The sequence below is a fragment of the Syzygium oleosum genome, unplaced genomic scaffold, assembly GCF_021117445.2.
Source record: "Syzygium oleosum isolate NSW1041296 unplaced genomic scaffold, Sole_v2.1 Sole_v2.12, whole genome shotgun sequence".
Taxonomy (NCBI): Eukaryota; Viridiplantae; Streptophyta; class Magnoliopsida; order Myrtales; family Myrtaceae; genus Syzygium; species Syzygium oleosum.
Window position 1 is genome coordinate 2,854,946 of NW_026607496.1, and position 16,417 is coordinate 2,871,362.

The 16,417-nt window shown below is 41.1% G+C and overlaps 2 protein-coding genes across 4 annotated transcripts; one reads left to right on the plus strand and one right to left on the minus strand.

Annotated features, from left to right (window-relative positions):
• The first annotated feature begins 735 nt into the window (after window positions 1-735).
• LOC115677094 (uncharacterized) lies at window positions 736-6,862 on the plus strand. Of its 3 annotated transcripts, none has more exons than XM_030600153.2 (4): window positions 736-1,178; window positions 1,296-1,629; window positions 4,931-5,061; window positions 5,988-6,862. In XM_030600153.2, exons 1-4 carry the CDS (start codon window positions 1,038-1,040, stop codon window positions 6,429-6,431), a joined length of 1,050 nt encoding a protein of 349 aa, XP_030456013.1. In that variant the 5' UTR covers window positions 736-1,037; the 3' UTR covers window positions 6,432-6,862. The 3 variants fall into 3 exon arrangements, with proteins under 3 accessions (XP_030456013.1, XP_030456014.1, XP_056172349.1); XM_030600154.2 differs by having other exon boundaries at window positions 737-1,178; window positions 4,937-5,061; XM_056316374.1 differs by having other exon boundaries at window positions 740-1,178; window positions 4,940-5,061.
• Window positions 6,863-10,729: 3,867 nt separating this feature from the next.
• LOC115677088 (leucine-rich repeat receptor-like protein kinase PXC2) lies at window positions 10,730-15,430 on the minus strand. Its single transcript, XM_030600149.2, has 2 exons — window positions 12,927-15,430; window positions 10,730-12,427 (listed from the first exon to the last, which is right to left on the minus strand). The coding sequence occupies exons 1-2, from the start codon at window positions 14,366-14,368 to the stop codon at window positions 10,981-10,983; spliced, it is 2,889 nt and encodes a 962-aa protein (XP_030456009.1). The 5' UTR covers window positions 14,369-15,430; the 3' UTR covers window positions 10,730-10,980.
• Between the last annotated feature and the right edge of the window lie 987 nt (window positions 15,431-16,417).

Consider the following 16,417-nt stretch of genomic DNA (forward strand, 5'->3'; position numbering starts at 1 on the left):
TGTTTCATCAAGGATCCGACCGAATTCCTAAATTCTATTGAAATGTACAACGATTCGATAGATAAGATTTTCCTTTTCTTAAAATTGAAAAAGACGTCCCTTCTTAGCATTCCTAAAAAATATTCCTTTTTTTAGTTTTTTTTTACGGTGGGTTTCATATTCACGTGAATATAACCCTTCTATCATGATTATGTATGAGCCCCCCAAAAAACAAAGCAAGATAGGGATTCTCTAAAATGACACAGTAGAATTAAAATTAATGAGAAAATGTCCGATTTTTCGAAAAAGCTGATTATACACGTCACGAGAAAAGTTAGTGCACTGAAAATTGCAATATATTTTATCTTTGGTTGCTTAATAAAGGATTAGAAATACCCGATGCTTTGCAAAATTGTTAAAGAGTACTATCGTGTTGATAATCCCATGTTCACGCAGCTGGGTCTGGAAGTCTGATCAATAACCAAAAATTCCAAAAACCAAGACTTCTCTTCTTCTGAAGAACCGGGCCGGGCACCAACCCTCATGGACCGGACCGGACCGGATCGGTTCCGGTCTAACTTCGCGGGTGCTGGGCCCGACCGGACCGACCCGTACGAAACCCGGTACCTTCAGGGAGAAGTGTCTCTGTTCCTCGGTTAATTACGATGTTAAACCTTAATTAATGCTAAATAAACACTAATCCCACTGGCCCCTACTCGGCGACTTTTTTAGCGGTTGCACGCGTCGCTCCCGCGACTCTTTTTCGTGCTCGAAGCGAAGAATCGGATGGCAGATTCGCGAACCCCATCGTCGTCTTCCGCTTCACGCCTCCCTCCGTTGTGATCCTCCGGTTGCTTCCTCCTCCGCCGCCGCCGTCGCCGTCGCGTGAGATCTGAGCTCGTTCGTATTCAGTTCAGTTCTCTGCAATTTGGGTCGCTGTTGGTGTTGATTCTCGCGGGAAGATGAACTTGTCGTCGGCTCGGTTTCTGGGGTCGGTTGCCGAGGATTCGTCGTTCTTGAAGCTCGAGTCGTGAGATCGTGAGACGATTGATGTTGTGATGGCGAAAAATGGGTTTCTCGCTGCGGTCTTGGTGTGTTTGGTCGTGGGGGATGCTTTCGGCTTCGGTGCTTCTCTTTCCCTGCGTTTCAGAAAGGAAGTTGGTTCGGAGAACTCTGTCAACTCCTCTCCGCCACCACAGGTCTGTTCTCTCTTCTTTCTGGGCGTGCGAACTGTCGTTTTGTATTGTATTCGTTCAGCATCAGTTGTTGGTTCGTGGTAGCAAAAGGGGTGGCTTCAGTGATATGTTTTTGTTTAGGCGTCTCCGCTGCCAGGTCCTGTTTCAGGTTCCAAGAAGTCGGATAGCGGAACAGACGATACCGGTAAATCTAGTGAGGTGAGCACAACTTCGTCCAATTCGACCCCAAAAGGCCAGAATGGCAGTGGGTCCGTGAGTGCACCTTCGGTTGAACAAAAGGAGAAGAAAAAGAATGATGAGAAGAAGGAAGACAAGGAGCAGAAAAAGAATGATGATAAGAAGGAAGACAAGGAGCTGCACGAGCCAGCAGAAATCAGCGAGACTTGTGATGGGAAAGTCAAAGACAAAGTGTGTCATACTGGAACTCTGACTGCCTGCATTCTGAGCTTTGAAGGTGATGATCTCTACTTTCTTTCATTCCATTTCATTTCAATTGGAAATGGGCATCATCCCATTTCTAAATTTGATTTGTCATCAGATCTGTTCTGCATTTCATTTTGAAGATCTGTTTTGGAGGAAAACATGAGTTGGAAGTTTTGCGACAAGAGTTCTTCTTGTGATTCATAGAAGCATGTTGCACATATGTTGCCTATTATTTTGATATGCACTTTGGAGACGGTTTACAACACAGGACACAAGCGGTATCATCATAAAGTGTAGAAGTCAATTCTGATTGTTGCAACCCGTATCTTCTGTTGCCTGAATGAAGTTTTACCGTTGAAATGATATGCTTCATGTTGAAAATTTAGCTCTATCAATCTTTAATAACACTCTTGGCCTTTATCTTGAGAAAATCCTCATTGAGAAATTAGTATTTCAAATCTTATGGGAATCTTCTCTATCAAGAATTGTTGGCACAGTCCGGATGACAGAGTAGGTAATCATGATCGACTTATGATTGGATACTTCAACAATTCACAGAGGTTACATCTGAATTGGTAGAGAGGAAAACTTGCACCAAAAGTCCCTACGCGTTTTGCTGAAAGTACTAAACATTTTGCATCTAATGCTATCAATTTTTTCTGGCGAGGTATCAACTAAGTTTACCGACGTTGCACACCAGAAATTTGACGTGGCGCTTTTTTACTATCTTTGAGCTTATGGCTGATGCGGCGCTGATGTGGCACCACATCAGAAAATAGGCCAAATATAAAAAAAATAGAACGAAGTTTAGGACTTGATTGCACATTGGGCAGCCTATTTAGGAATTTTGGTGCAATTTTCCCTTGTGGAAACTAGCCCGGCATGGACTATGGTGGGTCACTGGCTTATTATCTTACTAGTAGACTAATAGAAGAGGAAAAATGTACACGTGTGGAAAGAAAGTGAAAGGTAGTTTCTAACAGGTAAGGAAGGAGATGTCTAGTGAAGAATTGAACTGTTTTGGGAAAATGAACTTAAACTGTCGTACGATGAGAGAGATTTTACTTTTAATTTTAAAATAGGCAAGAGGTTTAAGGGATTGCATAGCAGTAATGTTGATTACTTTAAATTTGCGATCTTTCAATTATTCTGTGATGTACAATGAAAAGTCATCTTTATTAGTGGTATGAATTTCAAGGAAATTCCAATATGAAAGTTGCAGGGGCTCAATCTCTTGAGGGCAAGAGAACCATGTGTTCCTTTGAGTTTACTCTCATATCTTTAGTCAATTTGAAGTCTAAACCCAGTGAATGGGAAACCTGGCTTCTGGATGATTATAGAGAGTACCATGAAGTGAATATCAGCTTGAGAATGATAATTCCATTCCAGGTTTCTTGATAGTATCTCGTATTGGTATGTTTATCAAAGATTAGTAGAATAAGTAATTCTGATTGATGTATTTTCTTTTATAGTACAGTCAAAATTGTGGTACTATAACACCAGACAATAAAAATTATGGGGAAGAATGACTTGCTTTGTCAAGTGATTAAATGGTTTGGGTGCAAAAGTCAGTCATTTGCATGAGTTAAAATTATGTATCCTCTCAATATATATATATATATATATATATATATATATATATATATATATATATATATATATATCGATCGAGAGGGAAAGAAAAAGGGAGAGAGGGAGAGGGAGAGGGAGAGAGAGAGAGAGAGAGAGGGCAGGGGGGGGGGGGGGGGGTGGAGGGCAGGGGAAGCGGGAAGGAGAGAGGAGTGAGAGCGAGAGAGAGAGAGAGGGAGAGATGGAATGACGATAGCCTAATAGGACAAGTATAGAAAGCAGAAAAAATTTTAAGGTTTGAGAATTTGGTACTTAGCATCTTTAAGCTGTCACGATTTTGAGTTCCTTGGTCAGCATAAGTTCAAAACTTTTAGATAGAAAGATAAAAGGTATTTTTAGATTTAATTTGTTAGAGTTAGCTGGAGTGACATTCTAAGAATACTAATTGCTTGTTGTGGTTCATGGATTGTCAATAATTATAGGGTTCCAAAGTGCCCTTCGCATAACAAACCCAAAAAAGGAAATTATATGTTCCTGAATATATGATTATTGTCCATCAGTTCTCAATTCCGTGCTACTTAATTGATTCTGTCAATCTTCTGAAATGATTGAAATCTCTTGACCATGTATATAAAATTGTGAATGGGGGGGCCAACCTCATTAAAACTATTGAATTAATAGATTCAGTAAACTGATATGCAGAAGGAATGTGCTTAGTCCAGTTAATTATATATTTTATATATTATACTTACTCATCTCAAGCCTTACAGAAATGCTTTCTTTCCAGATTAAGTTGATGTCAATCAATAAGAGTTGATGTAATGACGATATACTTGTCATAATGTTACAATATTATACATCATCTTCAATAGTTCATGTCAATGTAGATTGAGAAGTTAATGCATGGTTTAGAAATTTAATCTTTCCTAAGGTTTTCCCTTTGTGCATGTTCCATTCCGTGGTTAGATGAAAAAAAATTTCTTTTGACATGTTGGGAAGTTCTTAAAGTCTGCTGCGGGATATTTGGAGGACCTGAGTCATAACTGATGCTAAATTTGACATGTTAAATTAGTTTAAGCTGTGGGCATTCACACATGAAGGGCAGGTGACCAGTACAATGCACGAGCCCTGTCAAGTTATTCTTTTATTCAGTAAAGAAATATATTCTCTTGTTTCGATAACAGGTGGTGTCACTTACCTGAAACTAAGTATTAGAGTCATATTCACTGGCCAGAATAGGAAGTATCATAGTAACTGTTCATCTTTTCAGTTTAAAATCTTTTTGTAGCTTGTACTAAGTATGCCTGAATCCAGTTACATGCATATGCTATTCAAATATGCTTCTTATATCTTAGGTAGTTTAGAGGACTCTTCGGAGATGGTTGAATTCCTCTTAGGAACATTCTCTTTATTGTGTCATACACAGGTGAGATTCATAGGAATTAGCTCTCTAGTTCTCAGTTGGTTGTGCATTTCTTTTTACTGAGCTATTTGGTAAGGTTTACCTTCTTTTTCTTCAGATATTTTCTTGTGATATTCACCACTAAGCTTTGAAGGAGTTACAGCCATTCCAGATTTCTATAATACTGCAACAAAATGAGGGTTCTGTAATTCTTTGATATCTTTGTTGTTTTATAGTCATTATCTCTTTTTAGAAAAGAGGTAGATCGTGGAAATACTTTTATACTTTTACTGATCTATTTGTCTTCATTGAGAATTTCATGAAAACTCTGACAAATACTTAAATTCATTTTACCGTTCAGTTGCAGCAGGGTTGAGCAAATTGGTGATTTTAGTCCAAAATAAGGGGGATAGCGCTTTGATAGTAAGCCTGCCAAAGCCTGCCGCAGGTGCTCCAATGAAACTTGAAGTACCGAAACACTATAACAGAAAGGTATGCATCATCCATCCGGTACTTATATAAAATAACCTGTTACTAACTTTGGGTACAACCGAAGTATAAAATTAGTTGGTTAGTTTAGTAATAATTATCCAACAGTTGCTTGGAAAGGCCCTAGTATGGTAGATGATTTTTGTCTAATTGAGTCTACTGTGCTAATAACTAATTCAATCAATCAATCAATGAGGGAATAGAACTGGAGCCTCCAATTAAGAAATTACGCTTGAGCTCTTTCCACTCTATTGGACCGTGAATATTTTTCCTATTAAAAGTGGCCAGTTCTTTACATTTTTTCCACCTCCACTCTCTACCCTTCAGAACAAGTAGGATAACCACTGGGGGTTTACCCCAGTGGCCACCCTTCTCACTTGAGAAGGGGGAGGTGGGGAGTTCGAATCCCCACCTTCGCAGGGGGGTAGGGGTGGGGCCGCGTAGTTTAAGATGTGGGTTTCGACGCCCACGCCCTGCAAGAGGTGGGGCGCAAGTCTGAGTGTGTATCGTGAGTGAGAGATAGAGTAGGACCGACAAAAAAAAAAAAAAAAAAAAAAGAACAAGTAGGATAATCATTTTCTTCGTCCCCCCTTCTTCCCTTTGTTCAACTCCATGTCGTCAACTCCTAATTCTTCTCGCAAATTAAGTGTAAGGTTGACAAGCTGCAAAACTGTAAGAGATCTTCAGGCTTGTTTGCCAAATATAGCAAGCTGTGCAAATTATTGTACAATTGAATAAGATTTGCTTGTATTCACTCTCTTGCTTCTGGAGGCTCTTTTCTACAGTGTTTTGACCGAGACATCAATAGCCGCAGAAAGAACTTTATTACTGATAGTCACTTAGAGAGCATATCTTTCATCCGCTGCTTAATTCTCATTTTGTTTTCCTTTTTAAAAGGTTTTCCTATTAATTTCTTGTTTCTTACTCAGATTAATATTTCTCTTTCTACGGGGGAAGGCAGTGAAGTTGTATTAAATGCTGGGAAAGGAAATTGCGTGCTTGACATGGGGCCTCTTGTATCTGACACGAGTGTTTTCCTCTACCTTCCTTCGTTTGACAAGCTAATTACCCCGATCAATGGTGCGTATTTCTTGATTCTAACAGTGGTGGTCCTTGGCGGGGTGTTAGCTTGCTGTGCGTTTAGGAAGCGGCGAAGAAAGAGCGAGTTCAGGTATCAAGAGCTCGAAATGGGGTCAGGAGAAGGGACCAATATAGAAACTGCAGAAGGTTGGGATCAAGGATGGGACGATAATTGGGATGAGGAGAATGCTGTGAAATCTCCAGGTCAGCATCATGTAGGAAATATATCTGCAAATGGCCTCACTTCTAGGCCTGCAAATAGGGATGGTTGGGAACGTGACTGGGACGACTAGGAATCGACAACGAAAAGGGTTTTTGAAGAGTTGTATCTCTACATGGGAGGAGAAAAAGGGAACCAGGGGACATGACAATAACAAAAACAGGTACTTGATTCAATTTCATACCACCTGTACCCATACCTTATGAAAGGGAGCTTCAGTTTGGTTGCGCCAGTTAAAGGTACACAATTAGGTTCGTCGAAATTTTGAAGTTGAGGAGGTGGATTGTGTTGCCTTCTAATACTGTTCCACTCAGATCGCCTGTACAGTTTACCTTTACATCCAAGAGTGTTTTGATACATTGAGCAATTCCCTTCTAATTTCCACTGATGTCAATTTGGTTACTTTTATTAGAACGTGATTTTGAGTTTGGCACAGAAAAAGTCTCTGGTAGCAACTTTTCTTTTTCACATGAAATGTGAATGATTCGCATTTTTCCTCTTTCATGTTTCTCTTGCTAATTCGTTTTCTCGAGTATCCATTTTTTTACTGGGTGCTCTGTGAATCGAGTTTTCCGGTACAGTTATTGGAGTGGAGATTCCACATCGCAAGAATTTGGCATCCAATACAAGTGGTTATCTGCTTTTCAAGTTTAAAGCCCCTCATAGACATCTATGAATAGTGAGTCATTAAGGTTGAACCAAAGATCCTCTTCCATTCCAGTTTTCTTTTGCCTCGTGCTTTTCGGTTCCGAGTGTTTAGTCTTTATCGCAAGTTACGATGGTCCACCCAAACCTAACATTTGTGCTTTGCGCAGAGATTAGAATCAGAAAGCGAGAGTTCACTTCCCTTATTTGTTTGAGCTGTCAAACTGCTGTGGAGAAATAGGAGCGAACTTTTCTGTCAATATCGCCGTAAGGCAAGAGCTAGTATAAGTAGGGCTTCTGTTTAGATCCGGCAATTTGGTCAACTTTTTGTTTGGGTTCTGATCGTGAACTTTCCATCCGATTAGCCATTAAACGTCCATGGAGGGTCACCCAATCGTCTTACGTGGCATACCGTCAAGTTAACGATTTCTGGCGAACATTGGCCGGAAGGATTACATTGGAATTTCGCGTAAAGGTTTGGGACTCAGTCAGAAAAATTAAAAAGTTTAGGATGGAATCAACATTCGTATAATAGATTTAAAATTGATTGGACAGAAATATTACTATCCTTTATACGTACTATTTGAAAGCATGTGGGTGGGTTGGGCCTCAATAACATACTCCTACAAAAGCCATAATATATTAATACAATAAAAGTTGGAGAAAGCAATATTTGAGCCAATTGGTGATTGGCCCTAATCTTACCATGTCCAGATTCATTAACTTGCCATAGTTTCAAGGGCCCCCGGCGGTTCATCAAATATATTCCTCAGGTGACTGGTTATATCACATATTAGTAAAACAAAATTCATTAACGTTTTCAATAAAAAGCAATTATTTATCACAAGAGAAATTAATTACAGAAAAAAATATTCACCATCGATTAAGTCACTTCACCACATGTCAATGACACGAGGTGTTACAGCTTCCAAAGACACTCTCATCTTCATTAAAAATTGAAGAAACAAAAGGTAAATGGAGTATGATCTGATAGCTTTTTCAAGTTCGACAGGTCTATCGATGTATGCATTGACGAGCAATGCCCGATACATAGGGATGATAACCTTGAGGGAAGCCTTGGGAGGCACTGCAGATATTCACTAGAGAGTTCTAGTCTATTGAGAGGAGAAAGCTTATATCTGATAACGTGAACTTCATAAGGTGTCTTGCGGGCTTCCCTGAGACGTGCGCCCGCTTATCACTGAATGCACTCATCTATTGGTGCCCATTTACCCTTCGTTTCTTTTGCACGTTGTAATAGGGAGGCAAATCAAGCCATGGACTGGAAGTCCCAAAGATGTAAATCTTTGGCCTTAAATTGGGTCCCTAACCCTCCTCCAGCTCTTTGGAATTTTGTATGTGCTGAGGCCCTTTGAACAACCACTGCTGGGCTTTTCCCTGTTGAAAAGAACAGGACTTTTGAAACCAGAAAAGAAAGAAAGAAAAGGCCCCTCAGCTAGCAATTTCTTTACATGTAAAAGCTATTTTGGATGGAGGAAGCTTATTAGTACCTTTTTAATATCAAATCAGGTTTTCATTCATACATTAAAACTCATTAATTTAAGAACTATCGTCGGGTCGAGATGCTTCCATGTTCCAAAAAAACAGGACTCGCCGTCGACGAGGTTGCTGTTCCTCCTTTACACAAAAAAAAAAACAAGAAATTTTTTATAAAAAATCAATGGGAAAAAAAGTGGAAAAGGTGGAAAAAAAAACCATGTTCCCTTCTGTGCACTAAGCTTTATGGGCAGACAGAATGAGTGTCATAAATCCCCAACAGTCGCATGATTTGGGGTTGTCCGACCCATCATTTTGTCCTTGCAATGTTAAGAAAAGTGAAGGAAAAGCCAACAATCTGGTGCTTGCTTTATCAAATTCCCCTCATTCCAAGATGCCCTTTTTTAATTTGCATGCATCGCTTTAACCACACTTCTCCTATCATTATCCTTCCACTAAAGACCAGCACTCCACACATATCATGATTGACCACGACTTCAATGCCCCTTTTGCCCATGTTCCTTTTCCCTGTTCTTCTGATGAATTTTGTTTCTCTTTTTTATTTGACCAGAAGGGGAATTTTTAATTCAAAACTCTTGTTACAAGTAGTTTCGATGGTACTTCGTAGGTTGTGTGAACCTACCGAATGCACGCTTGAACCGACCGGGGACAAATTCCACGTGCTCGTTGTCTCATCGATCCCGGGTTCATTGCGTTTCGCCGGTCAGGGGCGTGATTTGTGTCGACGATTTCCTACTAATGACTCATGGGGTCAGCATTTTATCCAGGATAAGTTATGTTTATTGTACTTCTTTTGGTGCTTTAGTTACTTGCTTAGCGTGGCCACAAAGGCACAAAATCAACTATAAACTACAACTGGCTCATTCACTAGAGCTGAGTAGAAAATGGGATTGATCATTGAGAAGAAAGATAAAGACATGAAAAGTTCCCACTGCAAGGCATGATGTGATTGTTAGGCACCAATTACTACCACTCACTGCTTTTGAGCACCTCATGTGATTCTCTCGCATGGTGTCCAAAGCACTTCAATTTGTTCCTACAAAAGTGTAAATTTAAAAAAAGGGGCAAAAAGCAAAGGAAAGCACTTGATTCTGAGGTCCCCCTTGTGTCCAATACCATGATCTCCCCACAAAAAGTTTTAAAAAAAAATAGTCTTCAAATTCGAGAATTCATTATTAAACTCTATCAAGGAAAAAACAGAGTGAGGATGTTTGCTTGCATTGCAGTTAATGCTTCCTGTGATGTAAGTGTTGGAGTGCTTCAGTTATGCATAATTGCACTCACTGGCCAAACATGAATGTTCATGATTCTTTTCCTGAGAAAGTTGACCATAGATATAACTTCACTGATGGGAGTTTGACATTGGCATCAATGGAGTCCTGGTGGGAGAGCTGACACAGTTCCCCTCATGATGACACCATCAAAAGCATATATCCGAGCAAAGAGGGGGAAAGAAGAAATTCCATGAAGAGATTGCGCAAAAGTTTCGAACTTTCATGATGGTAGTATGACTTTCTAATCACGATAAAATGGAGTGTGTTGCTATCTTCTTTAGAAAGCTTACATCGTTAGAGAAATGCATCAACTACATATATTGTGTTAAAAATGTCATGTTTTTTTCAAACCAAGCAAAATTCGTAACCTATTAAATTTCAAATGTATACGTGACATTCATTTAAGATTTGGTGAATGAAATATCACGCAACATGTGTATACAGTAGAACTACAGAGCTAATTATGGTGACACCATCTTCATCAGAGTGGCATCAAAACTAACAAGGAAGCTCCTCCATTTCAAAATCTGCACTCAATTCACTTGTTGTCTGGACGATTTGAGATCGTGCACTGTGCAGAGACACTGGTTGAGCCGTTTAACCAATCTGAATACTCCTCTCCCATTGCAACTCTTTCGTTTTTGTTCAAAATCGGGGTTGTTCAGACTTGCATTTCTCTAGTCCCGACCAAAACAGAAAAAAAGATTTACATTTCTTTAGATCTTGGAAAAAAGCACATCGAAATCAATCTTGAGTTTTAATGGCAAATGTATTGGACGATAGCAAGCAGAGTATCGTAAAGAAACCTGAAAATTACTCTAAATAGACTTGTCTGCACTCTGCAGATATTAATCAACATGGACCATCAGTATTCTGTACCATGTAACTTGATGCTCATATGTGGACAACAATATAATCCAAAACAAAGAACAAAAACCAAATCGAAGAGATTCGGGCTGTCTTTATGTTGAAAGCGAAGTATGATATAGAGGACATAACATTTGGACTCTTGTAATATCACACCAGTGAAGAAAGAATCCAAAAATAGAGCCGTAATGAGAGGAAGATGCATGAAGTATATGAATCACAGTATCAAGATCTTTTCAGATCACGCAAACTGGATTCCTCTGCAATGGCAAACTCTATAGAACCGTATTGCTCTTTAATTTAAACAAAACTATAAGGTCATTGTATTTCCTCTTGACCTTCCGAGGGGCACTGGATCAACTCCAAAATGTTGATGACTTCACTCATATCCGGCCGGTTCGAGGGCACCTGAGATGCGCATATTAGACCGAGCTTTATGACCGGGATCGCCTCCTCAGGTGGAAAACTACCTCCGAGCCTCCCGTCGATGCATTTCTCCACCTTGCTTTCCTCTAAAGCGCCCCTCACCATGTCACAGAGCACCACCACATCATCCTCCATGTACTCCACTGGCCTTCTCCCTGTTATTACCTCCAGAACCAAAATCCCGAACCCGTAGACATCACATTTCTCCGTTATTTTTACCGTTCGGCATGCAAATTCCGGAGCCATGTAGCCGAGCGCACTCTGGATTTTGCTGCTTAAGATACAACGGTCTAGCATTGGCAACAATCTTGCAAGGCCAAAATCGCCTACCTTTGCGTCTCCTGAGCCGTCCAATAGAACATTTGTTGACTTCAGATTGTAATGAACCACACCCATTTGATGCAAATACGACAATCCTTTGGCCATCCCGAGTACTATGTTAAATCTCTGCCTCCAAGTTAGGCTGTTGCTCTCATCTGCATCATGAAGATGCTTGTACAAGCTCCCGCTAGGAACGAATTGATAAATTAGAAGCTGCAATGATGGTGTCCAATAGTATCCTTCTAGCTTTACGAGATTAGGGTGCTGGATCTTTCCAACTGTCTTGACCTCCCTCTCAAAGTCATCTTGGGACTTCATCAAACCCGAGGCGGTTAGCTTCTTGATTGCCACTGATCGACCATCACGGAGTACCGCGCGATAAACAACTCCGAAGCCACCACGGCCCAGCTCGGAGTCTTTGTTGAGCAATGCATGGGCCCCCATAACAAAATTAGCATCTCCAGAAAACATGACTAGTTTCCCATAATTTGGGTCAGCAGTCGGCGAACAGCTGAAATCTTCACCTCCAGATAGTGTGAGTGCCGGAGCAGAATGAGCCATGGAAGACCGAACATGGATATTCAGGAGAGTTATGGTTATCACTCCAATGGCAATGAAAGCTGCGGCACCGATGGCAATAAGGGAAGATATGCTGAGTATAATACGCTTGTGGCGGTGATTTGAAGAGGATGCAGCACCCGCAGGGTTGGAAGAATTAGGGTTTAGGACAATGGGTTTTGGATGGACTGAGGGGCATGAATCATTGACAACAGAGCCGCAAAGAGACGGGTTGTCAGAGACAGATGCGAGAGGAATGGTGTTGAAGAACCCGCCGACGGGGAGCTCGCCTTCCAGATGGTTGTGCGAGATATTGAAATAGAGCAGGTGCGAAAGATTTGCCAGCTCCTTGGGTAAGCTTCCGGAGAGATTGTTTAAGGAAAAGTCCACGTACTCTAAATTAGTGAGGTTCGCCATGGAAGGAGGGACCGGGCCGGTCAGGTTATTCTGTGACAGGATCCTGCACAATATGAAAATATGACATAATGAGAGAATTTCCAAGATCATACTATCTTCGCATTCTTGGTTGAGAGAATGTGCAACACAAAACTAAGAAATAAGAACTATTGATAATAGACGTCATGTCATGAACTTATTTATGGGAAACACGATATGATTGTCTTCAATCATCTGGAAAGAACAAACGAGCCACATATTCCAAATTTAGGCCATCAATGTGCTTCTCACTCTATTCATGCTGCCATGACATATAACTAATGTTTCCATTGACACAGCAATTTGGCCAGTCTCTAGGCAGAAAAACTGCCTTTAAAGTTTGAAGATGTGACATGAAAGTGAATAGGATTTCCATTTGTAGTTTGTACCATCATATAATACTCAATAATAGATCTAGAGACACAAATTTACTTAGATCATTGGAGCTGAATTTTAGCCCACACTACTATTGCATTGTATGTGAAGCAATCAACAGAGATTAAAGCAGCAAATAAAGGACTCACAGTGATGTCAAATTCGAGCATGTCCCAATCTGAGGTGGAATGTTTCCACTTAGGAAGTTTTTGTCCAGCTTTAAGTTCTTGAGCGAAATTGCTTCTCCAATTCCAGGAGGAATGCTTCCATTTAGCCGATTGTTGCTCAAATCAAGAAACTGAGTGTACTTTAATACACCTATGCTGGCTGGGATGGAACCGAAGAACAAGTTCCTCGACATATTCAGTGACTCCACACTACTAAGAATGCCAAGGTCGGCCGGAATTTCACCGGAGAGAGCATTTGAAGATATGTCCATGACCCGCAGATTATTATACAAACTTGTAGCTGGAAGTGAAGTATATTCCGCGCGTTTATCTACTCCATTTCCCAAAAGTGAGACACCTCCAGTGTCCAGCTTAAAAGGAAAACCACCCGTTAACAAATTCTGGCTAACATCTAGAATTGAAAGGTTCTTGCAGTTAGATATCGAGTCCGGTAAGCTTCCGGTGAGAAGGTTCGTCGACAGATTTAGTTTCTTTAGTAACTGGATATTTCCAATTGACGGTGGGATTGAACCAGACAGTTTGTTTCCCGAGAGATCTAAATTCTCGAGGCTTCTTAATTCCCCAATCCAATCTGGAATCTCCCCTGTAAGTAAATTTCCATGTACATCAAGAGAACTGCATAGACCCAGTCCTTGCATTGATTCTGGAAGGTTCCCAGAGAACAAATTCTCGCTCAGATCAAGAAAGCGTAAAAGCAAATTTCCTCCAATATCCCCCGGAATATTCCCGGTGAACCGGTTTCTCCGTAGGTTCACAACCCTAACATCATATAAGTTCTGAATTCCTTCAGGGATCTCTGCCTCCAGTAAATTTTCAGAAAGATCAAGCGATTGAAGCCCCCTCGAAAACCACATTCCTAGAGGTAACTTCCCAGATAGCTGATTGGAGGAGAAGTTAACAGCGACCAATGTCGAGCAATAGCTTAAAGAATCAGGGATCCGCCCCATGAGACTATTTTTAGCAAATGAAACTACTCTTAGCGAGCCACATTGCTGAAACATTTCATCTGGGATTGATCCCGTGAAGTTGTTCTCGCTCAATTCTAGGACTTGCAAGGTCCCAATGTTCGTGAGACTGGGGTTGATAGGTCCACTGAAGTTGTTCTTGGAAAGTGATAGAACCTGGAGGAATTGCAATCTTAAAAGGCCACGGCCTATGTGTCCGGAAAGAGAAAATCCATCAAGAGCAACCTCAGTGACTCGGTTAGACCTCGGGTCGCATTTGATCCCGACCCAGTCACAAGGATATTCAGCATCTTCATTCCACGAAGAAAGCTTGTCTTTGGGATCGTGAAGCCCGGCTTTGAACACAATCAACCCCAAAACGTCATCGTTGAAAACTGCGTCTAAAGATTGGGCGAAAATCGGAGCAAAGAGAAGTAGAAGAAACACTCTGAATACCATTCTTAGCTCAGTGCATAGAGGTTAAATATGATACGTAGGTCTTGAAGAAAGGATTTTGAACAGTTTCTTCAAGGAAGGGAAGCACTAGGATTATGGTTCATGAGGGTAGCTAAAAGATCAATGAAATGAAAGGAAGCTCAAAATGCACTCGAGCAACAGTCAAAGAAACAGATGACTGAAGTGGTAAATATTGTATACTTTCTAAAGGTGACAGGGCAGGAGCAACAGAGCCCCTCCAAACAGAGCAATTGGGGATTAACGACCAACTCACCACCAATCAAAGCGAAGTGCGATATTTTTACAATCTCAAAGCATGAATGGCGAGCCAAGAAGATACCAACATGATGCGCTGGAGATTTAGCACGAAATATTCGCACATTCTTTCCCTCAAGGAAAGCAACTTTCCTTGACGCACTGTTGTCTAATATGAGAAAAAAGTTGACAGCAGTACTCACAGGCGACCCCAAAAAAAAGCACCGGCAGCTACCTCAACAGAACGAAGACCCCACCAACCACAACAAGAAGTTGATCACCAGCAAAAATAACCCCTCGGCAAGCAGGAAGAAACCCCAAGTCCAAGAAGAGCTTGCTCAAGCTTCACAGTCCCAAGAACACTTCCAACATTGTCAAGGAAACATCATCATAGATTTTGAAGAAGCTTAGAAGCAGAGCAAGAGAGAGTAAGAGAGAGAGAGAGAGAGAGAGAGAGAGAGAGGGAGGGACAAAGAAGCAAGTGGTATTTTGGGCTTCTCTGTGATCTTAGCTTCTGAGCAGGAGCAAAGTTTAGAAAGAAGGAAAGCTCCTTTTTTTTCCCTGTTTTAAATTGCTGGGTGGGAAGGAAATGGGCAAAAACCGGCGAGTTGAGAGCGAAGATCGCCGAGAAGGGCGGGCGCAAGGTCTCCCGCGGGCGGGGATGAATTTCCCTCGAAGGGGGACCTCTCAAATTCTGAGAACCATTAAATGAAGACAGAGAGAGAGAGAGAGAGAGAGAGAGAGAGAGAGAGTCTGGAGAGTGGTGATAGCAAGAAACCACACAGAGGAGAGAGAGACTGAGAGAGAGAGAGAGAGAGAGAGAGAAGAGAGAGAGATAGGGTCAGCTCAATAAAGAAATGGAAGTAAAAGCAGTGCATTTAAAGCGCTCAACGGCGAGACAGAGATTGAGAGAGAGTAATAGACCGAGTAGAGTGCTCTCACTCTACTCTGTCTATTTCTCTCTCTCTCTCTCTCTCTCTCTCTCTCTCTCTCTCTCTCTCTCTCTTTATTACATATACTTTTGTTTGTGTTTTTTTGTTTGACCAGTTACCTGGACAAAGTCTCATCCGACGTGGCTTTTCCACATCCGACTTGGCTATCATCAGCCAATCCATTTCTTGAACTTATGTAACGTATATTTTACACTAGTGATGTACCTTTATACAAATCGTGTTATAAATCACTTGAATGTCTGATCGTGTAGATACATCCTAATCCAAAAAGGGAAAAAAATTACGTATTCATCCCCTCTTTAAGATACCACAAGAGAAAAAGAACTATTATGAGAATTAAGGGTGAGAATCGGTCTTGGGTTGGACCTTGGAATCGAATCGAATCGACTAGTTTGGGTGGTTCTCGCAGGAACCGGTAATAAACGGCCCGATTCTTAGTTCGTTGTGCGGGATCGAACCGACAGAGCCAATTCAGAGGCAACCCTGAATTAAAATTAGGGCTCTTTAAAGAAGCCTCACTCTCAATAGCTTCAGGCCAGTTCACTTCCCTTCCATGCTTCTCCATTTAGTTCTCGATCCTCTCTATGCTTAACAAGCAATCGTGCAATTTTGCTTTGATTATCGTGATTCCAATCTCAATTGCCTAAATTAGATTCGATTTTTCTCGCTATATCGTGACTTGTAGATGCAGGAAGGGATGCGAAGGGAGTGTACGACGTGTTGTTGCTTGACATACGAGCCACTTTACTTCAGCTGGCAAAGTCGGCGGAGGAGACTTATGCATCTATCGAAACCAAATACGATTGATTTCTTGACTTCATCGTTCTTGTCGACTCGTATTCTC

What these genes read in the sequence shown, in the direction of transcription:
- LOC115677094 (XM_030600153.2), top strand. Translation starts at nt 1,038, where the DNA reads ATGGCGAAAAATGGGTTTCTCGCTGCGGTCTTGGTGTGTTTGGTCGTG. An exon ending in CTGCATTCTGAGCTTTGAAG is followed by an intron (nt 1,630 to 4,930) that starts GTGATGATCTCT and finishes TTTACCGTTCAG; the next exon opens with TTGCAGCAGGGTTGAGCAAA. An exon ending in CGAAACACTATAACAGAAAG is followed by an intron (nt 5,062 to 5,987) that starts GTATGCATCATC and finishes TTTCTTACTCAG; the next exon opens with ATTAATATTTCTCTTTCTAC.
- LOC115677088 (XM_030600149.2), bottom strand. Translation starts at nt 14,368, where the DNA reads ATGGTATTCAGAGTGTTTCTTCTACTTCTCTTTGCTCCGATTTTCGCC. An exon ending in TGCTCGAATTTGACATCACT is followed by an intron (nt 12,428 to 12,926) that starts GTGAGTCCTTTA and finishes CATATTGTGCAG; the next exon opens with GATCCTGTCACAGAATAACC.